This window comes from Gossypium hirsutum, chromosome D04 (genome assembly GCF_007990345.1).
Source record: "Gossypium hirsutum isolate 1008001.06 chromosome D04, Gossypium_hirsutum_v2.1, whole genome shotgun sequence".
Taxonomy (NCBI): domain Eukaryota; kingdom Viridiplantae; phylum Streptophyta; class Magnoliopsida; order Malvales; family Malvaceae; genus Gossypium; species Gossypium hirsutum.
The window spans coordinates 11,818,686-11,845,975 of NC_053440.1; the positions used below are offsets into that span (position 1 = coordinate 11,818,686).

The 27,290-nt window shown below is 34.8% G+C and overlaps 3 protein-coding genes and 2 non-coding genes across 5 annotated transcripts; all 5 read left to right on the forward strand.

Annotated features, from left to right (window-relative positions):
- Positions 1-5,897: 5,897 nt before the first annotated feature.
- LOC107955130 (pentatricopeptide repeat-containing protein At3g58590) lies at positions 5,898-9,607 on the forward strand. Its single transcript, XM_016890853.2, has 2 exons — positions 5,898-9,145; positions 9,238-9,607. The coding sequence occupies exon 1, from the start codon at positions 6,195-6,197 to the stop codon at positions 8,391-8,393; it is 2,199 nt and encodes a 732-aa protein (XP_016746342.2). The 5' UTR covers positions 5,898-6,194; the 3' UTR covers positions 8,394-9,145; positions 9,238-9,607.
- Positions 9,608-10,078: 471 nt separating this feature from the next.
- On the forward strand, positions 10,079-10,181 carry LOC121216443 (U6 spliceosomal RNA). Its single transcript, XR_005912625.1, has one exon. It is a non-coding gene; the product is annotated as a U6 spliceosomal RNA (small nuclear RNA).
- A 3,409-nt stretch (positions 10,182-13,590) lies between these two features.
- Positions 13,591-13,693, forward strand: LOC121216467 (U6 spliceosomal RNA). The gene has a single exon (XR_005912648.1). It is a non-coding gene; the product is annotated as a U6 spliceosomal RNA (small nuclear RNA).
- A 2,323-nt stretch (positions 13,694-16,016) lies between these two features.
- Positions 16,017-17,799, forward strand: LOC107955131 (glycerol-3-phosphate acyltransferase 5). Its single transcript, XM_041091974.1, has 2 exons — positions 16,017-16,685; positions 16,758-17,799. The coding sequence occupies exons 1-2, from the start codon at positions 16,137-16,139 to the stop codon at positions 17,673-17,675; spliced, it is 1,467 nt and encodes a 488-aa protein (XP_040947908.1). The 5' UTR covers positions 16,017-16,136; the 3' UTR covers positions 17,676-17,799.
- A 6,449-nt stretch (positions 17,800-24,248) lies between these two features.
- Positions 24,249-26,046, forward strand: LOC107955132 (probable E3 ubiquitin-protein ligase RHC2A). Its single transcript, XM_016890857.2, has one exon. It carries the CDS (start codon positions 24,735-24,737, stop codon positions 25,746-25,748), a length of 1,014 nt encoding a protein of 337 aa, XP_016746346.1. The 5' UTR covers positions 24,249-24,734; the 3' UTR covers positions 25,749-26,046.
- Positions 26,047-27,290: the final 1,244 nt, after the last annotated feature.

Below are 27,290 nucleotides of genomic sequence, written 5' to 3' on the forward strand. Positions count from 1 at the left end.
TAAATCCATATCACTTGCTTAGTAGTTTTGAGCCGGTCATACAACCCAACTTTTGAATAGCACAGAACCAGTATCCATAATGTGTAGCTAAATTTTCATTTAGATACTTTTAAATTTTATAAAAATTTAAATTAGTAAAAATAAAATTATACTTTAATATTATTAAAAATAATAAAATTTTGATTTAATTCTTTAATAATTATAAAGATATAGATATTAAAATAGTAAAATTATATTTTTACTAATTTAATTTCGGTCCCTAAAATATTTTCTGACCCCGTCCTTCTTGATCAGATCAATTGCATAAATTCAAAAACAGCGTCAATGCCATGATTGAACCAAAAAACAAAAAATAAACACCCTCAATACTTCACAAATTGTTCATTTTAAAAAGAAACAAAGTTTATGAAACAATCAATTGAACTAAAAGCTGCGTCTATACAAACACAGGGAAACTTATGATTAACTATTGACTATCTCCAATCAAATTAAAGAACAAAAATTTTCAAATATATCCTTAAACACAGTGAAATTTATCATTAAATACTTTTTTTTCTTTTAACAAAATCCAGTGAAATAGTTAAGATCACAAAGACAAATGTAAAAGAATGAACTTAAACTATTAAAGCTGAAGAAATTTCAAGCATTCTTGTAACTAAACGAAGCATAAATTAAACCAAAAAATATATAAAAATTTCGGATTTGTATTAAGAGTTGACAACTGTAAAATGTATGAAAAAAATAAATTAAATTAGGATACTAAATCGTATGCACACGCCAAAAGGGGAAATAAGAGCAAAAGAGGTTTTTTTTTAAAGAAGAAATGATAGTACTACATTAAAGAAGCTTTGTAGGGTTGTAACATGTTTGGTTGCTGAGAAAGAACTGGAATTTAAACTTTCAACTTTTAAAGCTTAACTAAGAACAAAAGATTCTTGCATTTTTTTTAGCTTTCTCAGGAAACAAACACCAACTAACAAGAAAGAAAGAGCCCAACACAAACTTTTCTCTTAGAAACAGAGTAAAAAAGAAAAAAAGAAAAATGAGGATAAGAACAAACTACAAAGATACCTAATTCTCAAGAAACCCTAGTCTAAAAACAAATAAATAAAAGCAGAGAAATGGAGATTTATTACCTTTTTGGAAAGTTACAAGGAGTTGAGGGTTAATAAAGTTGCAGAGAAGAGCAAGAAAAATTAGAGAAAAAGAATAACAATAATCGAAACAGGCGGACGGGCGGACGGCTATCGGCTGGACGCGGATGGAATGGAATGGCAGGCTATTAGTTTTAGTTTTAGACTATTACAACTGTTAGAGACTTAGACTTTAGTTTTAGTTTTATTGGGTTGGTTATTGGGTAGACTTTAGTTTTAGTTTTATTGGGTTCGGTAATTAGGTAGACTTTAGTTTTAGTTTTATTGGGTTGAGTAATTGGGTTGGGTTGGATAATTTTATTTAGTAATTTTTTTGGTTAAATCGAAAAAATTCAGTTAACCGACCGGTTTCGAACCAAATTAACCATTAACCAAAATAGTAAAAAAAAATAATCGACTCCTGACCAAAAAAATTTGGTTAACCGATCGATTAACTGAATTCGGTCGATTAACCAAATTTTTCTGTTTTACCCGAATTATGCACACTCCTAGTTAAATGTAATGCTTCCCTCACTAATGTGACTATTCCTGAGAGAGGGATTCGTCAGGGAGATCCGTTTTCATCCTATCTTTTCTTATTCTGCATGGAAGCGCTCTCTAAATTACTTTTGGGGGCCTAGATGGATGAGAAGATCCGGGGGATTAGGGCCAATTAGAATGGGCCCAAGATTAATCATCCTTTCTTTGCAGATGACGCTCTTTTTTTTCGTAATAAAGAGGAGGTTGAGACCGTTAAGAATGTCCTCCACTACTTCGAGATGATTTCGGGGCAAAAGGTTAATTCGTCCAAGTTCATTGTCTATCTCAGCCCTAAAACTCCAAGAGATCAAAGGGCGCAGCTGAGTGGTATCTCGGGTATGCAGGTTTTCTAGTCCATGGATAACTATTTAGGCTTGCCTTTGATCATTGGCAAGAATGGACGAGGGTTTTTCAGCACATTATTGATCAGTTTTCTCTTAGGATAGAAGGTTAAAAGTCTTTTATCTTATGGTGGTAAGAAAATTTTCATTAAATCGGTTTTGCAATCTTTACTTACTTATGCGCTTTTGCTTTTTCTTACTTCTAGGGGCACCCTTGATGTGATGATCTCGAGAATGAGGAGATTTTGATGGGCAAAAAAAACAAAGATCTTGGTTGGGCGATGATGGCATGGGACTCTCTATGTACATCTAAGGGTATGGGTGGTTTCAATTTTAAGGACTTGAGGCTCTTCAACATTGCACTCCTCGGGAGACAATGTGGCGACTTATCAACAATAAGGATACTTTATATTATCGTGTTCTATGCTCTAAGTACTTTCCGAATAGGGATGTGCTCCACCCTAAAGCAGTTGATAAACCATCATTCTCTTAATGAGTATTCTGCATGTAGTTAAAGCACTTGAGATCGAGTTTGGATGGCAAATAAGCAATGGCATGACTGCTAGGTACGGCGTTGATAGATAGGGCTTTGAGGGTTTTGATAATTTATGGCATTCTGGATGAATTGGTGAGTGAGTTGTGGAGGTCTAACTCGTGTGAGTGGGATAGAGATCAGGTGGAGAAGTTTTATACGAAGGGTTAAGTGATCATATATGGACCTTACTGATTGTTCAGCATGGTCCACCGGATTGGATTGTTTGGCTTCACAACAAGTTCAGGTGCTATTCATCAAAATCTGGTTGCTCTTGGCTTATTCTCAAGAAGATGGGTTATAGGTTGCATTGTTTATTCTGGAGGACTATTTGAAAACTTCATGTCTTTCCTAAAATCTGTATCTTTGCACAGCGGGTTGGTCATAACTTACTTCTGACTAATGTCAAGATAGGCTAGGTTTTTCAAGGCTTTGACCGGGCTTGCCACCGGTGCAGGCTTGGGGATGAAACTATTATCCATGCTCTTAGAGATCGTTTAAGGCCCGTGCGATTCTTTCTTTTGGAGGGCTTGACGGACGTTTACTTAATTCTTCTTATAAGAGTTGTATTGATTGGCTCGAGGACGCTACTCACTTATTGGATCTTAAGGCGTTTGAGAATCTCATCACAGTTTTATGGAATGTATGAAATGGTCACAACAATGCATTGTTTCAGAGTAAGGAGGATGATGCTCGATTGGTTTGGAAGCGGGCCAAAACCTTGGGGGATGATTTTAGGATCTTTAATCTTTTGCATGCGCCGATGAACCCTAGCCCCCTAGGTCTCATAGGTGGATCAGGCCTTCAAATGATGCCATTAAGGTTAATGTTGATGTGACGGTTCTTGACTCGGTGGTGGGCATTGGAATTATTGCGAGGAATCATGATGGTTTTGTGTTATGTGGTCACGTGATTATTTTGGATTATAGGATGGATGTTGAATGGGCTGAGGCAGAAGCGTTGAGGGAAGGGATTATATTGGCTCATAACAATAATATCACAAGGGCTTTTCTCAAGATTGACTGTGCGAGTTTAGTTAATCGATGTGCTAGTTTAGTCAATTGGTTTAAGTTTCATCGTGAGGGCATTTCGATCTTTGATTTTCGGTTGAAGGAAATTTTCGATTTGTTGGATTCTTTCATTGATTTTAAGATTGAGTGGGTAGACCTGTCGAGCAATAGAGTGGCTGATTGTCTTTGTAAACTTAATGTTAATAAACATTGTACCTTCCCTTTTAATATGGATATCTGAGCGATATCCATGGGCTTGTACTTGTTGATGCTTGTTAATATGAGGTAGTGACATTCGGGCTCATTTTGATAAAAAAAAATCTTATATCTTGGCAATTCTTAAATTTTAAATAACTTTTTTGTTTTTTTATTATTTTAATCAATTTCATTTTTTATGTAAATAAAATATATGTTGAATTCAATGAGGGTTCACTTTCAAATTTTGTTTAACCAATTTGTTTATTATTAATATTATTAAAATGATTGTGTTTCCAACCAATTTAAAAGTTAATTAGTTGTGATACTTTTAATGAATTATTTATAAATTTATTTTAGCACCATATATTTATTTAATAATATATAAATATTAATAACAACAAGGATTATCATAATTTTATAAAAATCGGGACTAAAAAATAATAGGACTAGGTTAAAAAAATTTTAAATGAATTAAAAAAAAGTAAAATAAGACTTGTTAACTTAACTAATTTAAATTTTTATTTATTTATTTAATTTGATCGAACGTTGACCACTTGAACCGTGACATCAATATCAACAAGGAGCATGTGTCACGGGATTAGAATTTTAATCTGGCAAACAACGCAGTCAAGTCATTTTTTGGATTCAAATTCTGCCTAAGTTAGCCTACTCTTGAACAATGAGAATTTATTCTTTTTTTAAGACATCGAAACAAAGCGGAAGCAAACTCACACGAAAGAGCAATGAAAGATGTCGACCTTAGGCAGTTTCTTTGCTTAAAAATGCGTAAGTCAGCCTAACTCGCAATGATAAAGGATTCAACAGCAAAAACGCCTAAGCTGGTCTAACTTGCAATGATAAAGAATTCAACAGAATTCCCTCAAGGTACCCATGAAGAACAGCAGAAGAACGAAGTAAGAACGAACGTTAAAAAATGAACGAAAGTCACAGAAAAGCAAGGACACTTGAGAGAAAAGTTTGAGTGAATACTCTCAAAATTATTATTGATAACTTAATAAATTACAATGAGCAAGGAGGTCTCTATTTATAGTTGAGCCTCAAAGTCCATCAAAGGCTACAATTAAAAGTTGTATACAATTAGAACTCTAAGACACAATTAGAAGCCGTATACAATTAGAACTCTAAGATTACATAATCAGATCTTCTTGGATCACTTCCCATATTTACCAGGCTCTTGGGATGGGCTTTTAATCTCTCCAGGCAACGGGCCAGTTTGGTTGGGCCAAATGACCTCCCTCAAATACGATGGATCGCACAAGTTTGTCATGGTTGCGTGCTCCCATGCGCAACCCATGACACTTGCAGGCTAGGAGTCTACCATTGATAATTTCAAATAATGAATTTGTTTTGTATAAAGAAATAACAATTTTAGTTACTTGTGCTGGTTCCGTGTTTGCTAAGGAATATTGTTCAAAGAACTATTGAGAAACTAACATATTTCTTTTGAAAATAGTGCAAAAGCTGATGAAAATGCAAGAAAACTCGCTGATGATCTCAAGGTTTGTTTGTTGCTCATGCCTTTATCTTCAATTCTACATAGTTTCTTGTTGGTTTCGGAATTGCGAGAATTGACAATATGGCTTGACCATCGTTTATACAGAGGAACTCCATAATAGGATAATTCAAATGGAGAAAGAATTAGATGGAAAACGGGCATTAGAATTGAAACTTCAGCAACTAAGAAAGAGATTGACTGTTTTGAAGCAGGTTGAGGCAAGTATTAAGAAGTTGAGAGAAATGGACATTAAGCTTGAGGAAGTAGAAGAATTATTCAGTTATTATCTTATCAGGGTGAATAAGAGCAACAATAACCTCAAGGATGCTCGCAAAGAACAGATTTAGGTGAGTTCTTTTTTAACTGACCATTTTCTTTTTAAAAATTAACTGATGCGATACTCATTCCCCATCTATGCACGTTAGCATTGCACATTAAAATTTATTTTAACTGATCATTTTCTTTTTAAAAATTGCTTCACACACTGGTGATACTCATTAAAAATATATTATTTTTTCTCCACCGTGAATTTCATATTTTTCGCAGATATTTTAAAAAATATATAATAGTGATTATACCCAAAAAAAAAAAATTCATGATAAGGGGTAAAAGGAATGGTGTTGCTGGTTAGTGAAGTGACACCAACTAGTACCATTTTTGTATATAGTTATTCTTGTAATTAATTAATATTTTTAGATTATTTATATAAAAAACCTTGGTTTGATGTTCGGCTTTGCTCGGAACGGATACAATTTACAGTTTTGGTCGGGGTTTGGTTTGTTTTTTTTACTGTTGAACAGTGAATGTCTCGATATGTATTATGTAGAGATTTGCAATAGCCTGCTGTCTGTGCTTGGTCTACTACGATAAGACCAACACCGGAAAACCTTCAGACGTGCTACTTGACCACCTTTTCCCGCCTGCATGAGCTGCTACGATTTCTTAAAAACCCAACACCGTCTCCTTCAATTACTCAAATCTAGCTCAGCTTTTCCTTTCCTTATATCCACCCAGTCTCTGCACGCCCTTGCCATCACCTTCGGCCCTTACGCCTCCCAACCCATCTTTTTATTCAACAATATCATCTCTCAGTATGCATCACTCGGGCATTTACCAGTGGCACGCAAAGTGTTTGACAATATGACCAACAGAAATACAGTATCGTTTAGTTCGATGATCACTGCCTATGGTAAATCTGGGGACCTCTGGGCCGCTTGCGAATTGTTTTCTTCGATGAGGAGTTATGGTTTTTTGCCTACTCCCTATGTGTTGGCGGGACTCTTATCGTCGCAGGCATTGAGTCTCTCTGGTGGGGTTCAATTACAAGCATTGGTTGTCAAGAATGGATTGTTCTTCGCAGATTCCTTTGTCGGTACTGCTTTGTTAGGTCTGTATGGAAGGTACGGGTGCGTTTCTGAGGCACTCCAGGCATTTGATCACATGCCGAGGAAGAGTTTGGTAACATGGAACTCAATTATTTCTTTGTGTGCACATCATGGTTTGGTTAAAGATTGTATGCTTTTGTTTCGTGAGCTCCAGAGGGTGGAGGCCTCTTTGTCTGACTCTTCATTTGTGGGCGTTTTGTCTGGCTTGAAAGGTGAGCTTGATTTGGAATTTGGAGAACAGATACATGGTTTAGTGATTAAATGTGGTTTTGATCATGAAGTTACTGTTACAAATTCTCTTATTAATGCATATGTCAAATGTGCGCAAATCTGCTTAGCAGAAAAAGTCTTTGAGGGGATGCGTATTACTGATGTTGTGTCCTGGAATACAATTATTGGAGCATTGGAAAAGGATGAACATCCTCAAAAAGCTTTAGGCTTCTTCTTCCAAATGTCCTGGGAAGGAATGATGCCAAACCATACTACTTTCGTTATTATAATTGCTTCTTGTAGTAATTTGCGGATCCCAATGTTAGGGGAATACATTCATGCTAAAACAATCAAGAAGGGCTTCCAATCTGATGTAGTTGTAGGTAGTGCACTAGTTGCCTTTTATGTTAAATGTGATAAATTGCAAGACTCCCATCGATGTTTTGATGGTATACGTGAGAAGAATGTAGTTTCTTGGAATGCTTTAATTTTGGGCTATGCTAGTAAATTTTCGATTACTGCCGCTTCTTTACTGCTAGACATGCTACACGAAGGTTACCGACCTAACGAGTTTACATTTTCTGCAATTCTTAAATCTTCAGCGACCATAGAGCTAAAGCAGCTTCATTGTTTGATTATAAGAATGGGCCATGAAGATAATATATATGTTTTGAGCTCCCTCATGACTTCATATGCTAAAAATGGTTTCCTGTCCGATGCCCTTACTTTCATTACAGATTTTGGAAGACCACCCTCCACAGTGCCTTCTAACATTGCTGCAGGAATTTATTATAGAGTAGGCCAATACCATGAAACTATAAGGCTGCTCTCCATTCTTGAAGATCCGGACATTGTATCTTGGAATATCGTGATCGCAGCTTGTGCTCGTACTGGCCACTATAAAGAGGTTTTCGAACTATTTAAACACATGCAAATGATTCAAATATATCCAGACAATTACACATTTGTAAGCCTTTTATCTGTGTGCAATAAACTTTGTAACCTGGCTTTGGGTAGTTCTGTTCATGGTCTCATTATAAAAACTGATTACAGTCTCTGTGACTCATTTGTTTGCAATTTACTCATAGATATGTATGGAAAATGTGGATGCATCAAAAGTGCAGTGAAAATCTTTGGTGGAATGGTGGACAAAAACCTCATAACCTGGACATCTCTGATTTCAGCCCTTGGAGTCCATGGTTATTATCATGAAGCTTTGGAAACATTCCGAGAAATGGAGTTTCATGGATTTAAGCCTGATGGGGTCAGTTTAATTGCAATCTTGACCGTGTGCAGGCATGCTGGATTAGTGGAAGAAGGCATGGAATTCTTCAGGAGAGTGGAAAGTGACTATGGGTTTGAACCCAAAATGGAACACTATTATTGTGTGGTAGACTTACTGGCTAGATATGGAAAACTCGGGGAAGCAGAGCAGATTATTGCCAGCATGCCATTCCCACCTGATGCCATTATATGGCGTAATTTCCTTGAAGGATTGAAGAGACATACAACTGGAGAAAATCTCTGAACTGGACATGGTGTTGTATACCCCGACTGAAATGATTTCTGATAGTGAATCAGGGCCATGTCTTACCGCATAGCTCCTATTGTATCATCTCTGCGGTCACTGGCTTCATACCTCCCTTGTTAATACCCCTCGTCAACAAATTCAATAGCTGATATCTTTATAAATGGGCTGTGAAATAATTGATCAAAAAGTTTCCCTTGAAAAATCCCAGTTGGCCAATGAGAATGATTGGAAGAATTTTGGGTTTTGACGAAGAAAGAGATCTTTTTTAATGATTAAATTATATGGTGCTTCAGAATTAGCTTCTGCCTTTTGTGGTGTAGAGAATTAAAACTTATCCTTCATAATTGGGTTATGGAATTAATTTGATCAAATAATTTCCCCTGTTAGTCAACTGAGTGACTGGAAAATTATGGTATTGATAAAGAAGAGATATTTTTACCAATAAATTATAAGGTTCTAGCTGGTTTATGCTTGCTGCAAAGAGTAAAACATGAACCTTTATGAATGCCGAGTATTATCTCTTTGTGTGGGAATTGGACTTATCATTTATCTCATTTCTATATATAGTCATAACAACTTTGTAGTCATTAGTGCTCATTTTCTGGTTAATAGTTACAAGAATTGAGAAATGAGTTTGAATAGGAAGGCCCAAGATTAAGCACAAGTTGACAACTTGACATGCTTCTATTGAGGAAGTCCTTGCAGGACCTGAAAGATGTTAATCGAGACATATGTTACTTGGACTCGGGGTGAGTGTTAGATGTTGACATGTGTTTGACATGGGTATTCTCTATATTTGCTAAGTTTTTCCGTACTCATGCCCCCATGTTCATGTTTGCAGGAAGCAAACAAAGCTTAGCAATCAAACGAACTGCCTGTGATGAGGTATAATATTTTGAACAACATTTATTTTGGTGGAACTGAATCAACATTTCTAAGGTGTTTCCGGTGAATGCATTGTTCTGTAAGTTGAAAGAAGGAAGAAAAGGCAGTCTAAAAGAAGCAGCTGAGCTGATGAGTGAGTTCCATCATCCAAAGGAATTGAAGAACCCTAAGTCTCATAAGCAAATAAAGTGTCTGAGCCATCTACTATTGGCCTCAACTCCAGCTCATCTGCTACTAGTGAAATAAAAAACAATGTACAAATTTGTAATTATGTAAAAGAATTGATCCTTAAATGCAACTGTTGAAAATGATATTTCTGTGTCCAATAGCTTTGAATCATCATATTATTGTCAAATTTTCTCCCCTTTTTCTTCTATTCAGGCTTAACGAGAGTTGAGTTGGTGTTAAAGTGTAACAAAAAACTGAAAAACATGAACAATACCTGCAAATCAAGCTTAAAATAGTAACCTGAGCCAGTCTAACTAAATATATTGATATGCTAGTGCAACCGTGAAATGTTCCTCCTTGACCAATTGGGCTGACACGGACCCATTTATCCAGTTGAGGGAGTTGAGGCACGTCAACAGCCCATGTTTGAATAAAAGGGTCCCACTCTACAGCCATAAGCCCATTGCTTTTATTTTAGGCCATGCCTATGTCCAAACGAGCCCGCGCCTGGGGACATAGGATGAGGTAGGCTAGTTCCTGACTTGTTTGGGAACCAACTAGATATCCCACATCAGTTAGAAGCAAAGCACAGAAAGCGTATATAAACTAAGAAGCAGCTAGCAGGTAATGTCCCTTCGGGGACATCCGATAAAATTGGAACGATACAGAGAAGATTAGCATGGCCCCTGCGCAAGGATGACACGCACAAATCGAGAAATGGTCCAAATTTTTTTTTGAAGGGTTGGATTAGGATCGAGAGTTATAATGTGGGTTTGGCCTCCAAATTCGATTTAAGGCTGAGTTTGGTGAATTAGCTTCTCATAACCCTGTGGTTTGTGTTACCAAAAGATGAACTTAACAGCATTAATTTTAGTAAATAAATCATTGTTGAGGTCTATTTTTTTTATCATATTAAAATATTGAAAATTATAACAAAATATTACTATATATCAGGAAATGAAAATAAATTTTTGCAAGTGTATCTATATAAAATTGTAAAATGAAAATATAAAGTTGGTAAATAAAAAAGATATGGCAATAGAAAAATTAAAAGTGAGAAGCAGATTTTGAACATCAACTTTTTATGTTTTATACTATTAAATGAGATTAAATTTAATAAGGAATAAAAATCAACTCCTTGATACTCAGAATACAATTTCTCAGAAAAATGCAACCTCTTGTGTTTGATCTTTGATTTTCTTTTTTACTACTCCCATCTGATTGGAATCCATATGATAATAAGCTAATAAGCCTCAGGAAAATTTAGAAACTGCAATATATATATACTGAAGTGAAGAATTAAATTGAAAAGGAAAAACAAAAAACAAAAAAAAAAGGATTAAATTGAGATAAAAAAAGAGGGATTAAATTGATTGGAAAATTTCTGTAATACCTGATAGAAGGAGGGATTAAATTGAAGAATAATATGGCATGAAATAGCTTGACAATGCAACGCCACTCCAAATTGTGTTTTGCAGAATAATCCAATTCCTTTAAAAAATTTGATTCTATTTGAGTCTAATTTTTATTTAATTGTGCAAGGACACGTTGAAAGATAACAATAAAAGAGACTATAATAAATACCCATTCCTTTTACACTATTTATTTAATTCATGCTTATTGCTCTTTTCTTTTCTTTTCTTTTTTAATGTTAGTGAGAGGCGTGATCATATTTTTTTTGTGTAGTTTTTCAAAAAAAAGTGTGGCAGTGAATTTCGCAACTTTTCTCTATTTATAGGGATGTGAAAATTTGGAGTTAAGAGTTTCCTCGAACGATGTTGAAGTTTAAAGGAAAATCATTACTTGTTTCTATATTCAAGTTTGCTTGGAGTGCATATTTATACGTGATATGAAGACAGAAACAAAAGGTATTTTGTTACATCTTTCTTGACTGAAAATGTTGTTTTGGTGCATATTAAAGAAATCATGCGGTTGTAGTTAAGTCAACAAACCTTGAAACTCATTGAAGTGGTCGGTTGTAGAAGTTTTTTTTCTTGTAACTCAACATCATCATTCTCTTAAGCATGAGCAACTTGTTATTGTTGGACTTTGACGCATACAATTTTTTAAGCTTGTTCCACGATGTGGCCGCATGTGTGTCTTGATCAATGTGGTTATAGACATTCTCTTCAACAAATTGCTGAATAAAATCGCACATCTGTTGATGCTCAAATTTCCACTCTTCATCAATTTTCGACTTGGGTTTTGAGTAGCAAAAACAGAAAGGTGCAAAGCCTTCACAAATCAAAGATCTTTCATCTTGTTTCGCCAGAGTTGATAATTTGTGTCTTTCAACATAATTATCTTACTAGTGTAATTTCCATGATTATCTAACACGAGAACCAAGCTTTGATACCAGTTTGTTGGGACAAATCTAAACCTGAGGAAATACCGTGGAAGCACAATCGATATTCTTTCACCCCCGGAAAGTCAATAAAATAATTATGGTAAACCAAATAACACATATATATCAACAATCAATACAAATAAACCACAATATTGTAAGTAAAAATAATATATCGAGGCACATAATTTTTACGTGAAAAACTTATTTAAAGCAAATGGTAAAAACCATATGACTTTGAAAGTTCACCAAAAATTCTACTATAATCAAAGTTTTGCTATAAGATCACAACCGAACTACAAGAAAAAGTATAAAACTCAAATAAAGCTATCAACAAATAATCTCAAACAAACTTTAAGAGAAAAGTTGAGATTATTTTTGAAAGCCGAAAACCCAAAGCTATAATATCCCAAACGAAAATGGACCATGCACATTAAAGATATCTACTAACTAGTAACTACCATTAAAAAAACTCAGCACCAACACACACCAAATGGACCTCCTATCAAAGAAAAATTGTTCTCTCTTTTTCTTTTACTTGCAGCACACACTTTTTTTATCAGCAACCCCACAAATGTATATATATAGGGTGGGCTCCCGGGACCACCCGCGGCCCAACAAATACAGCATAAATGATTAGCATGATGGGAAAATGGACAAATGGTTCACTCATTTTTTCCCCATTTTTATTGTGAACGTTTGCAGGTGGGGTTCCTTCTCTGTTTGCTTTATGGATTACGCTCACTTAATATTGCAACATAGAGTGGTTTTATGGGTTCAGTCTGTTTTACTCTGTTAAACAGTAAATTACGTTTGAAATGTTTCTAGTTATGTTTTCTGAATTAGCCTCTGCCTTGTTTTTTTTTCATTCTAATCAATTTGATCAAATAAATTACAAGTTTGTAGCTGGTTTATGCTTGCTGCATAAGTGTGAGGCATGAACCTTTATGAATGGTGAACAGGTATATTAATTTCTGTGTGCATTTAGTGGGTTATATCCCCATAAAGCCTGTTTGAGTATGCATTGGACATGGATGTCCCACAGGGTTACTTGAGAAAAAAAGAACCTTTCAAGACCTGAAAGATGTTAGTTGAGATATTACATGTTATGATAGAACCTTCATCCTCTTGTTTTGTTACTCAATAGAACTCTCAGTCAAGCTACAGATTGAAGATAAAATCTGCGGCTGAAATACACAATGCAACAACAGAAGGCGAAGATAAAAAAGAGGGATTGACTGTCTGAATGAGGTGAAATATTTTGAAGATGGTTTGCTGTGGCCGAACCGAATCAGCAATCCTGTATCCTAAGGTGTTCCCCATTAATGCATTGTTGTGGAAATAGAGAGAAGGAAGAAACGGTAGTCAAAAAGAAGCAAATGAGCTGAGTGAGTTCATCATCCAAAGGAATTGAAGACCCAAAACACTGCAAGTGACTAAGCCATCAATGTTTGTCTTTCACTTTTTCTACTTGTGAAATCAAACCCAATATGCTAAGTTTGTAATTATGTAAAAATGAATTGTTCCCTAAATACATCTGTTCAAAATTATCATAAAATGATTATTTTTGTCTTAATTTTTTTAACTGGATAGTTGGGAACCCGCCATCAACTTATTCTCATTTTTTTTCCTAGGAGGGCACCACAAGCCCATGGCTTTTATTTTGATGTCTAAACCAGCCCACGTGACTTGGTCAGGATGAGGTAGCCTAGTTCATGTTTAGTAGCGTACCAACTAGATATACCACATCAATTAGGAACATAGCAGCGAAAGCGTTTATATGGAAGCAGCAGGGTTGTCCCTTCGGGGACATCCGATAAAATTGGAACGATACAGAGAAGATGAGCATGGCCCCAGAGCAAGGATGACAAGCACAAATCGAGAAATGGTCCAAATTTTTTTTCATCCTTTTCTCAGTTTGCTTCGCATTTTAGTTCATGTGGGTTTGGTCTCGATATTCATTATATAAAGATTTGAGAAAGTTTGGCGTCCGGGTTATTCCTTGTAAGTTCCATACAATTATAGTACTAAGTATTTTGATTGCTGGTAATTGTTGATACTGAACACTAACTACTTGTAATTTAGGTGTGTTTAAACTTAAGAGGAGCCTTACGTTTTTAGGGTTAAAGTTTGTTCATAGCTGGTGTTCTGTAATTTATCAAAAAGTTTCACTTTTGAGTGACCCGGGTTGGCCGATGACAAACATTGGGTTTTGACAAAGAAACATTGGAGAATTTGCTCTTCACCAGAATTTCTATACATGGAGCTAATATTTTGTAGCTATCTTACTCAGACTCATGTTTGTGTCCGATGTGGTTACTGTTTAAATATTTTTTACAAGATTTTCATATGTTTAAAATCATCTTATCTTCATATTTGTGTTAGGATATGCATGGGAAGAGTCAGAGCAGCATCGTTTTGGCTGCCACTGCTGATAACCTTGTGGTTTGTGTTAACAGAATTGAAGTACCAAATGCTACAAGATGGAGTGGACTTGGGTATCATTGAGGATTGAATTTGGATATGCAGTTGACATGCTTCCTTTGAAAAGGTCCACAAAGAAGATTGTAACTGAGATGTTTTTTTTTGGTATTGTACAACATTCATCCTCTTGTCTTGTTTTTATCTTTTTTAATGGAACTCCGAGTACTCCTCCTAACATAGATATACATCTGACATGAGTATGTAGGACATGAACAAAAATACTAATATAAAGTCTCCATTGAAATACTAATACAAAACTTATGAACAAAAAATAAGGGGGTATTGGGTACATAATGATGTCTTATTTTTGTACAAAAGAGATGGTAACTTATGCGAATACAAAGTGATCTCCATTGAAATACTACTATAAAACTTATGGATAACCTCATTGACAAACAATATATGTTTTCTCCCACCATTAACACTCAAATTTCAAGAAAATGAAAACTAAGGGTTTTCACTTTCATATTTCTAACCAACGTTACCTAAACTTAGGCAAGAAAAGTTTTCCATAAGAAGTAGACCAATTAAACCACCATTTTCTTTTTCATTTTTCAACCAATTTAAAAAGAGCAAAAAAAAAATCCCATTTCTATAATAAAACCCTTAATTCAAACTCAATTCATTCATTTATTTTTATTCTCAAACTATGATTTTTATCGTAACAACAACTCTTTCTCCTTTTGATACTACAGAAGTTATATGTATTAGAAATTCAATAGCACGCATGTGGAAATTATATATTTAGAACATAGAAGTGTATTTAAAAATAACATATAATAAATAGTGAAGCGTATGGTTTCAAACTAATTAATGATAACAAATGAAAAAAATTGAATAAATTGTGAGTAAAACGAAATTTAAACACGTAAATACATCATATTAAGAATATTAAATGCATTATCTTGGTGGTGCTGTCATCAATCTTGAGTTAATGTGAAGTTAATTTGTGACATCAACTCAATCGACAACTTTATTAATATATATATTTGATGAAGGTGATAAAGTATGCATAATAAATTTCAAAAAAAAAATTATATATGCAAATTTTTTATTGGATTTTAAAAAAATTATATATAAAAAGATTAAATTACATTTTAAATACGAAAAAACTTTTTTATAATTTTACTAATCGAAGTTGGATTACTCGTAACACATGGGGGTTTAATTAGAAGTATACGTACATACATATTCTCTAGTACCCAACAAAGTTATAAAAGTTTTAACATTCATTTGACTTAATCAAATACCAAGAACAATTCAACAAGTCCAGCCAAGGAGCTAATTGTGAAAAAGACAATGACTTTTTTCTAAAAAAGTAGTTAAGGAATACCATCTACTTATTTTGCTAAGCAATGGTATGAACATTCTGAAAAGTTAATACCTTTACTTATTATTTATATATATAACTTCATACTATACGGTAAACCCAAAGTTAGTAACCTAATTAAGGGTCATAAATCGATGGCTCACTCACCTACTTTTAATTCAAAAATTGTTCCCCAGAAAAACAAAAGACAAAAAAGTTTCTGTCTTCATAAATTTTGACAAGTTTGGTGAAGTTAAGTGATCAATCTTCGTATGTTAACGTGGCGTATAGTCCTTTATTCTTTGCAGATATATCAACTTGTTTGGCTGCTAAGAAAATTTAAAATACGAAAAAAGAAAGTATATAAGACAAGTTGTTGTAAAACTGATAAACTGCCTCACTCTTTCATTAGAGATTAGTCAATCCAAACCATTGCTCTTTAACCATATATTCTCAAATCCTTTCATTTTCTTTCATTCAAGCTAAAAAAAAAAAAAGTCAGATTTTTTTTTGATATTTTAAGCAAAAAACACAAAGGAAAATTTTAGTGATGGAATCTGTTGTTTCTGAGTTTGAGGGCACTCTTTTGAAAGACCCAGATCCCTTTTCTTACTTCATGTTGGTGGCATTTGAGGCCTCCGGTTTAATCCGGTTCGCATTGTTGTTGTTGTTCTGGCCAGTGATTCGATTGTTGGAAATGCTAGGGTTGGATGATGCTCGGTTAAAGTTGATGGTCTTTTTCGCGACGGTAGGGCTTCGGGTGTCGGAGATTGAAACGGTTTCGAGAGCTGTTTTACCTAAGTTTTACATGGATGATGTTGATATGAAGGCTTGGAAAGTGTTTAGCTCACATGATAGAAGAGTTGTGGTGACCAAAACGCCTAGGGTTATGGTGGAAAGGTTTGCCAAGGAGCATTTACGAGCTGATGAGGTTATCGGAACCGAACTTGTAGTAACTCGGTTCGGATTTGCTACGGGTTTTGTTAAAAGTGATATCGCTTCTATCTCAAGGAGAGTTGCCAAGCTATTTGTAGACGATGAGCCTATTTTAGGACTCGGAAGAGCTACATCCAGTTTTCAATTCTATTCTCTATGCAAAGTAAGTTTCTTTCAATAAAATTAACAACAATTTCAAAACTTGTTAACTTGCTAATTAAAGATTACCATGCAGGAAAAAGTGCATCCACCATTTATAACCAATCAAAACCTCAACGATCAACAGCTCCTCCGACCACTTCCGGTAATCTTCCATGATGGCCGTCTTGTCAAGCGGCCGACACCCTCAACCGCTCTCTTAATCCTCCTATGGCTTCCATTAGGCATCTTACTAGCAACCATCCGGATTGTCATAGGACTAATTCTTCCAATGCAAGTCATTCCCTACATATCTCACTTATTCGGTGGCAAAATCGTCGTCAAAGGCAAACCACCACCACCCGCCTCTCGTAACAGCCCCGGTGTCCTATTCGTTTGCACTCATAGAACCCTAATGGACCCTGTGATCTTATCCAACGTTCTAATGCGCAAAATCCCAGCAGTCACATATTCCATTTCACGGATTTCCGAAATCCTATCGCCAATACCGACGATTAGATTAACTAGAATCCGAGAAGTGGACGCAGAAAAAATAAAAAATGAATTAGCTAAAGGTGACTTAGTAGTTTGTCCCGAAGGAACAACTTGCAGGGAACCCTTTTTATTAAGGTTTAGTGCCCTATTTGCTGAATTAACTGATCGAATAGTCCCGGTTGCCATGAACTATAGGGTAGGGTTTTTCCATGCAACAACAGCAAGTGGGTGGAAAGCTTTGGATCCAATCTTCTTCTTCATGAACCCTAGACCGGTTTACGAGGTAACGTTCTTAAACCAACTTCCGATGGAAGCGACATGTTCATCGGGAAAGAGTCCAGAAGATGTGGCTAATTATGTGCAAAGAATCTTGGCTGCTACGTTAGGGTTTGAGTGTACAAATTTAACCAGGAAAGAAAAATACAAAATATTGGCTGGGAATGATGGAACAGTTTCACGCACTTCCTTTGTTGATCAAGTTAAGAAGGTGGTGAGGACTTTTAAACCCTCTTTTCAATAAATTTGTTTGTTTTTTTTTTGTATGGAATAAATTGAATTAAATGATGTCCTTTTGTTGTACATAATGGGATTTTTTTTTGCATTATTATTTATGAGATTGTTAATAATACTTGATTTTCATGAAACTTAACCTTTTTCTATTAAAAAAAATGCTATTTATTACATTAAAGAATTAATACACAAATGACAATCGTGTTGTGTATTTTTATTGATATGACAAATGCTAACAAAAAGACGAGTCATCCTTAAAATATACAAAATCCTAAAATTCTGGTCAATGCTAGTAAATGCAAAAGCAATATTATGATGAATTGATTGAGTTCACGTTCAAAGAATTTTTTAAAATAAAATCAAAACCCATATCTATACAATAATGATCCTTCAAAGTTCGGAAAGAATGATGTTAAAAAGAAACAATGTCTGAAACTGGTCGCCGCTGGAATTTGCGTTAGGTTCGAATTTTTATGGTGTTTATTGGAGAAATCTCCTACTTCGATTAAAACTTACTTATGATGGATTCTATAATATAGAAAAGGGTTCTGTGTATCAATATCTGCGTCCAAGTCATAATAGGTGGGAAGTTATACGATACAACTTCAACATAATTACTCTAATATAGCTATCCTTTTTAGGGATTTAAATATTTCCTAACTATTTTGGTCCATTTGGCTAAATAATCTCAACGCGTTACCAACGGCAAATATTGTATAATTGTTCTATTTTCTGCAATTTTTTCCATTCCTCTGTGTAAATAACCTAATATTGTTTCACAGTCAACAACATCTTCACCATCTAGAGTAACGACGAGACAAAGAACACCATGCATTGATGGGTGGTGAGGCCCCATATTGACTATCATAAGGTCTTTTTCTGTAGCTGATAGATTCATAAGTTTTTCCTTGATATATTGTTACATGAATTGTTAAAAACGAAAATAAGTACATCAAAATGAATATCTAATAAATCGACTAATTCAAAATTTGCAAATTAGTGATATTTTTATTCCCGAAGATCTAACTCACCAATTAATTCTTTATAACGTATTTTATTTGTCCTTGATAAATAAGATAGCAGTCGTTGACGTTTTTCCTAGAATTTTACATGGTTGAACTAAGATTTGTTTTTGTTTTACTTCTGTTTTCTTTACTGAAAATAGAATGATGTTGCAATACTTCTGCTTTTGTTGTTTAAGATCACTAATATTCTTATTGTAAAAAATAAAACGTCGGTAATGACAATTCATCGCAAAGAAAAAGAGAGAGAAAAATAAAGAACACACAAATTTTACGTGGAAAGCCTTTCGGGAAAAAAAATCACGGGCAGAGGAGAAGATAATTCACTATGTCGAATTCGAATAATTACAAGAGGAGTAGACTATGTCTATTTATAGGCTTGAAAAACCATATTCTAATAGGAATGTAGTAAGATTGAAACACCTTATTCTAATTAATATTAAATAGATGGAGTTTAATAAGGTTTAAAAAATCTTATTCTAAAATAAAATAAAAGAAGTATAATTCTATAGGGATTTTACTTTTATTTTATTTTACCACTGTATTTTATTTAAATAAGGATTCAGGTCACTTAATTCTAACAATCTCCACATTGACACGAACTCTTAATGAACAAGCTCTTCATCGCGAACTCTCAATGAACAAGTTCTCCACCTCTTCCATAAAACCCCTTAAGGGTTTAACTTTAACAATGAACACCAACCAAGTTTTAGCAATGCTCAAACTTGGTTATAGGAAGTGACTTAGTCATTATATCTGCAGAATTTTCATGAGTACTAATTTTGCTCACAACAATATCACCACAAGCAATAATATCACGAACAAAATGATACCGAACATCAATTTGTTTTGTTCTCTCGTGAAACATTTGATCTTTTGTAAGGAATATACACTCTGACTGTCACAAAATACTATATTGATTTGAAGGTCTTCATTGAGTTCATTAAAGAGTCCCTTCAACCAAATAGCTTCTTTACAAGCCTCAGTAATCGCCATGTACTCAGCTTCAGTGGTAGATAACGCAACTGTAGTTTGCAAAGTAGCTTTCTAACTGATTGCACAACCTCCAATTGTAAAGACATAACCTGTGAGAGATCTTCTTCTATAAATGTCTCCAGCAAAATCAGCATCAACATACCCAATGACTCCATCTCTGGTTTTTCCAACCTATAAGCAAACATCAGTAGTACCTCGTAAGTATTTTAAAATCCACTGAACCGCTTTCCAATGTTCTTTATCGGGATTCACCATGTATCTACTAACTGCACTGACTGCATATGATAAATCTGGACGTGAATAAACCATAGCATACATGAGAGATCCCACTGCACTAGAGTATGGAACATGTGACATGTACTCAATCTCACCATCTGATTGTGGAGACAAAGCCGATGAAAGTCTAAAATGGGCTGCTAAAATAGTACTAATAAGCTTAGCATTCTGATATTGAATCTGCAAAGAACTTTTTCAATGTACCCTTTCTAACTTAGGTACAATTTACTTGCTTTTCTATATCTGAGAATCTCCATACCAAGTATCTTTTTTACTGGTCTCGAATCTTTCATCTCAAATTTCACTTAGTTGGGCTTTGACCTTTCTTATCTCTCCTTTATCTTTTGTTGCTATCAACATGTCATCAACATAAAGGAGTAGATACACAAAAGAACCATCACTTTTTTTCTTAAAGTAAACACAACTGTCAAATCTACTTCTTTTGAAATCATGAGAAGTCATAAAGGAATCAAACCTCTTGTACCACTGTCTTGGTGACTGTTTCAAACCGTAAATGGACTTTTTCATGAAGCAAACATAGTCCTCTTTTTCTGAGACTGTAAAACCCTCTGGTTGTTGTATGTAAATATCCTTCTCAAGTTCTCTATGCAAAAATACAGTTTTTACATCTAACTGCTCAAGCTCCAAATCATGCAATGGCCATAATAATAAGCAAAGCTCGAATTGAACTATACTTCACAACTGGGGAGAACACATCTGTAAACTCTACTCCTGGAATTTGACTGTAACCCTTTGCAACAAGCCTTGCTTTATATCTAGGTTCTTCAACTCCTGGAGTCCCTTCTTTCTTTTTAATCACGCATTTACAACGAATAACCTTTTTACCTTTAAGAAGTTTCACAAGATCCTATGTTTTGTTTTTATGGAGTGATTCCATCTCCTCTTGCATAGCAAACATCCACTTTTCTGAGTCTTCACAACTAACCGCCTCAGAATAATTAGATGGATCTTAGTTTGCATCTATATCTTCAGCCACATTTAAAGCATAAGCAACTAGATCAACCTCGGCATACTTCTTTGGAGGTTTAATTTCTCTTCTAGTTCTGTTTTTGGTGATAGAGTATTGTGGTGAAGAAGCAACTCTATTCTGAATTTTTGTACTGGCTTGAGGAGTCGACTCTGTTGTAGATTCTGAATTAATCTGATGCTCCACCTGCTTTTGATTTTCTTTATTGGAAGAGTTTTTAAAAGAAAAGTGAGGTAGCATAGCAGTTTCATAAAAAACAACATCTCTGCTAATCACAACTTTTCTATTTTCAAGACACCATAACTTATACCCTTTTACACCAACTTTATAACCAAGAAAAACACATTTAATGGATCTCGGTTCTAATTCTCCATTTTCAACATGAGCATACGCAAGACACCCAAAGATCTTTAAAGCAGAATAGTCAGCAGGATTACTAGACCATACCTCTTATGAAGTCTTTTTCTCAATGGCAACGGATGGAGATCGATTGATCAAAAAATATGCAGTAGAGGATGCTTTGGCCCAAAATGAATTTGGTAAGTTAGAATTTGACAACACACATCGAACTGTCAAATGTCTCACGATCCCTTCTGACTTGCACAGTTTATTAAACTCATTAGAATATAACTCTAGGCCATTGCCTATGCGGAGGTATTTTATTTGTTTTCTCCTCTGTTTTTCAATCATAATTTTCCAAGACTTAAATGCGGAAAATATATCACTTTTCTGCTTCAGGTAGAACGCCCACACTTTTCTGGAAAAATCATCAATAAAAGTTAGCATATAATTAGTTCCACCTCTCGAAAGCACTCTGGATGGCCCCCAAAGATCAGAATGAATATACTCCAATGTTTCCTTCGTGTTATGGGTTCCTCTAGTGAATCAAACTCTCTTTTGCTTCCTAAAAACGCAGTGCTCACAGAACTTCAGTTTGCAAATTCATTGCCCATCAAGAAGTCCTCTTTTGCTCAATTCTGCCATGTCATTCTCACTCATATGCCCTAGGCGCATATGCCAAAGTTTAGTAATATCATCATCTGACAAGGAAGGGGATGTGACAGCTGCATCACTAATAACAGTAGAACCCTACAAAACATATAACTTGGTAGTCTTTCTCTGCCCTTTCATCACAACGAGAGAACTTTTGGAAATCTTTAGAACCCCATTTCCAGCTGTGTATTTGTACCCTTTTGAATCAAGAGTACTTAATAGAATTAAATTTCTCTTCAATTCTAGAACATGTCGTGCGTCACTAAGTGTTCTGACAACTCTATCAAACATCTTAACTTTAATTGTTCCGACATCTACAATTCTACATGAAGCATTATTTACCATCAAAACAACACCTTCAGACACTATTTCGTAAGTTGTAAACCAATCCCGATTGGGACTTTTGTGAAAGGTGCAGCCCGAATTAAGGATCCACTTCTCGCTCACTTTAGAATTGTTGACAGAAGCGGCTAGAAGTTCACCATCCTGTAGTCTTCTACAACATCAGCTTTACCGAAATTTTTTGGTTGTTTTCCATTTTGATTTGCAGCCTCCCTTTTGCTCTTGTTCTGCAGCTTATAACACTCAGTTTTAATGTGTCATTTCTTCTTGCAAAAGTTACAAGTTTTACCTCTGTTTGAAGACTTCGATCTACCCTTAGATTTACCGCGAGGATTCCGTTCCTATATCCTTCCATGATCATTATCAGCATTCCGATCTTATCTTCTATGAACAATGAGACCCTCTCCCTGAGAGTCAGTTTTAGCCACAAGATGTTTCATCTTATCATACGAAGTTAAAGAATCATAAACCTCATCAACTGTGAGAGACTCGCGGCTATATAAAATTGTGTCTCTAAATGTTGAATAAGACTGGGGTAACGAAAAAAATAGAATCAACCCTAGATCTTCCTTATCATACTGAATTTCTTTAAACATTATTAAGTGTTCATGCACAGATGCACATCTCTCCAAACGATGAGCATAAAGACGCTGCTTCATATGCAGCTTGCTAGTTAGAGTTTTCGACATACATATTTGTTCCAACCTCTTCCATAATCCAGCGGCGGTTTTCTCCTTCATCACATCCTGCAAAATTTCGTTAGACAAATGCAGATGTAACTGTGTTAATGTCTTTCGATCATTGCGCTTCTTCTCTTCCTCCGTCAATGTTGAAGGCATCTTATCTACTCCTAGCAGGGCTTCCTCTAAGTCCATCTGTGCAAGAATTGCCTGCATCTTTATCTGCCACAACGTGAATCTGGTGTTGCGATCCAACAACGAAACTTCATGCTTCAAAGACGCAATTACTGTGATTAAGATGAACAACCCGGAAGCTCTGATACCAATTTGTAGAAAATAGAACGTCGGTAATGGTAATTTATCGCAAAGAAAAAGAGAGAAAATTAAAGAACACATAGATTTTATGTGGAAACCCTTTTGGGAAAAAGACCACGGGCAGAGGAGATGATAATTCACTTTGTCGAATTCGAATAATTACAAGAGGAGTAGACTATGTCTATTTATAGGCTTGTAAAACCATATTCTAATAGGAGTGTAGTAAGATTGAAACACCTTATTCTAATCAATATCAAATAGATGAAGTTTAATAAGGTTAAAAAAATATTATTATAAAATAAAAGAAGTATAATTCTATAGAGATTTTATTTTTATTTTATTTTACCACTGTATTTTATTTAAATAAAGATTCGAGTCACTTAATTCTAACACTTATATCTTTAAACCCAAAAGTCCTGTAAGCTTAAGAAATTCCTTTTGTATCTTAAAAACCATGGACCGAAAATCCTAAAATAAAAATCGATTAAAAATATTTAAAAAATTAAAACGATGATTTGATTTACAAACAATGTTTCAGTTTTAAATTTTTACTCAATAAACTATTTCCTTTTACAGTTGTTAATTTTTTTTTTAGATTTAAAGATTTGATTTTAGTTTCAATAGTGAATGGTTTTAAAGATATAAAAATATACCGATTGAGTCTTGGTTTGATTAACATTAGCATTTTCCTATTTAAGGGTTGGAGAGGAACTATAACTAGTTCTAGATATTAAAAAGAGTAATGATTTAATTTTAAAGACTTTAATTAAAATTAAATTGAAATAGAGAGGTTAGTGGATAATAATATTTTTATATCTTTAAAAATTAAAAATTTTAATATTCCTAAAGTAATTGAGTTGGAAGTTTCAGAGAAATTGGATTGTTTTTGAGCATCACATGGAAAGTCAAATTAAAAAAGAAGAAGAAGTTATTTTGGTAAATTATAAAGAATATTAAAAAGTCTTTGTAACCGAGTAAAGTACATGGAAAAATATATTCAAAGTCTATGGTGGAAAAAGAAACGAATTAAATATACATCATCATCCCTAATTAAATAGATGTTGACGTGGTAAGGATACCATTGGAAAAGCGTGCCACGTATCTTAATTGATTGATGACGTGGTGCATGCTTTTTAGATGATCATCGCGTAAACAAATGGTTTAATTATGGGGTGGTAGGGGGCCAAATTCTGTTATGAAGTTAAAACTTCCCTCTTTTATTCCGCCACACTAACACAAAGCTAACAGTTTGTAATGTAGTTAAAACCTCATGCTAGCTAACATTTACAGCGTAACTCTCACTTCAACGCGCTCTTTCCGTTTTCCCTTCACCATTGTACATATAAATCAGTATTTCTTCCTCTCTTTGAATCACCATCAACTCTCATCTCCTTCTGCCCCCAAAATGTTTCCTCTTTTGGGAAATTAGTATTCAATTTCCCTTTACTTCTGTTACTATGGAATCAACGACGTCGTATTGGTGTTACCGTTGCAGTCGATTCGTTCGGATTTTTAACCGAGATCCCATCGCTTGCCCCGACTGCGACGGCGGATTCATCGAAGAGATCGGTTACCATCCTCACGCCGAATCCCGTCGCCTCGGCACCAATAGATTCCAAGCTGTCTCCAGGTATACCAGCTCTACTCCTGCTTCCACAAGCCGTCGTAACCGCGGCGATCGGTCTCCTTTCAATCCCGTCATCGTCTTACGCGGCGGAGCCTCCACTTCCTCAGCCGCTGGGGAGAATTCTAATGTTGAGCATAACGGGAGAGGGTTTGACCTTTATTACGACGACGGTGGTGGGCCAGGTCTTCGACCCTTACCCCCGACTATGTCGGAGATTCTATTAGGTTCGGGGTTTGAGGGACTACTTGACCAGTTATCCGAAATGGAAATTCAGAACATCGGGCGTTACGAAAACCCGCCGGCCTCGAAAGCGGCGGTGGAAGCAATGGCAACGGTGGAAATAAACGAAACCCATATTCTCAACGAACTTTACTGCGGGGTTTGCAAGGAGCCATTCGAGTTGGGAACCCAAGTCCGAAACATGCCCTGCAATCATTTGTACCATTCGGAGTGTATACTCCCATGGCTTGAGTTACGAAACTCATGCCCCGTTTGCCGGAATGAATTGCCGGCAGAAACCGGTGGTAGGTATGCGGAGGAGGGGTTGAGTATTTGGAGGCTACCGAGTGGAGGGTTCGCGGTGGGGAGGTTTACAGGCGGAAGAATGGGAGGGGAGAATAGAGAGGTGAGCGTCGGAGGGGAAAGAGGAGGGGTTCTGGGAAGGGTGTGGAGGAATATGGTGGGGTTATTTGGGGGGTCAAGTTCAGCTGCTGCAACAAGGCTGGATTCAGGGATAAGTAGAAGCAGTAGGCTTTCCTTTAATGCTACTTCAAGGAGAGCTACTTCAAGGAGAAGAAGAGGTTGGGCTGTTGAAGTTGATCATGACAGAAGAAGAATATGGTAATTTTTTCTCAATTATCACAAAATCATTGTAAATTATGATATCGTATTTGATTAGGATTCGGGTTCTATATATCTTTGGATATATAATAGGAGTAGATATACCAGCTTATGAGGTTCAGATTGCTGCAATAGACAGTAAGATAATTAACTCAGCTATGATGTAGTAGATTGAGATAAGAAGAATAAATGCAAAGGAGATGGATTCTTTTTTTAGCAAATGATCAAGCATGTATTTTCATTTCCCTAGTGAGGGTCATCTTTTAGCTTTATTGGAGTGAATGTGGAGATTTATTGGGTAATGTCATGATCCTTGAATCCACCCACTGTTGTTATTGATAGTGTGTGAACTTTTCAACCACTGCCTTTGACTTGCAATAGAGAAAGAAAGTCTATTTACAAGACTTAAAAAACTCCTTTGCGCTATTACATAACCCAATTACTGACAAAATGATTCATTTGGGATAGATAAAATGAATACTTACAGTGGGGCGAGCCAATGGTATGATTTATGATTGACTAGGGCTACTTTAGTCTTGCTTTTTTGAGAAGAGCTTTTAAGCGGTAATATGAAAAAGTAATTTTAAGAATAATTTTTAAAAAATAAAATGTCTATAAAATAATAAATATGCATTTAAATAATGTTTAAATTAGTTAATATCATGATATCTTAATAAAAATATAAAAAACAATTTATTATAATTTGTTGATAATATTTTAATATATGAAATATAAGTTTTAAATATTTTTAAAAAAATTAATATTAATTATTCATAAAATTTAATTCGAATATATAAATAAATATATTTTAAATAATAAAATATAACCAATAAAAATTTTAAAATATTATATTATATAAAAAATAAATTTTAATAAGAAACTAATTACATACACAATATAAATATTATATAAAATACATTATAAGGGTTAAAACTATCATTTGGTTCAAAAATACTTTTGTCAATAGCAAAAGCTAAAACAAAACTGCTTTTACTTTTAGGTTCAAAAACACTTCTGACTTTAAAAATTGTTTATTGAGTATTGCTTCTTGCTTGAAAAGTTATTTTGACTTCAAAAATACTTTTGAAAAATAATGCTAAACAAAGCCTAGAGGCTAGATTGAATTGTAAGACATATTTTGATGTCGTCACCTTTTAAATATGTGATCAAGTCTAATTGAATTACTTTAATGAATAGTCTGTACTCCATCAAATTTCAATAGAGTAAATAAAAATGGGGCAAACTTGATAAAAAAAATGCCAATTAAATTTTTTTAATGTTTTAGGTCGTTTTTTTTTCATATTTAGAGAAATAGGTTGTTTTAGGAAAGAAACATAAAATGCATGTTTTTTTTTGTTGGGTGTTGAATATTTGAGGAGAAAATTTTATTTGTATTTGTGTTTGAGGTTGATATTGTGATAGTTTTAAGGTATATTTGAGTTCAAGGTGATGCGATAGCGCGAAAAGTCACTCATTTCATCTATCGTATCAGGATGGAACCATCACCATAAAAGCTTGTTGTATTGCAACTTAGGCTCCCAATTTA

Excerpts from the sequence above, each read along its gene's own strand:
- LOC107955130 (XM_016890853.2), top strand. The coding sequence starts at position 6,195 with ATGAGCTGCTACGATTTCTTAAAAACCCAACACCGTCTCCTTCAATTA.
- LOC107955131 (XM_041091974.1), top strand. The coding sequence starts at position 16,137 with ATGGAATCTGTTGTTTCTGAGTTTGAGGGCACTCTTTTGAAAGACCCA. Across the intron at positions 16,686-16,757 it reads AATTCTATTCTCTATGCAAA|GAAAAAGTGCATCCACCATT; the intron begins GTAAGTTTCTTT and ends ATTACCATGCAG.
- LOC107955132 (XM_016890857.2), top strand. The coding sequence starts at position 24,735 with ATGGAATCAACGACGTCGTATTGGTGTTACCGTTGCAGTCGATTCGTT.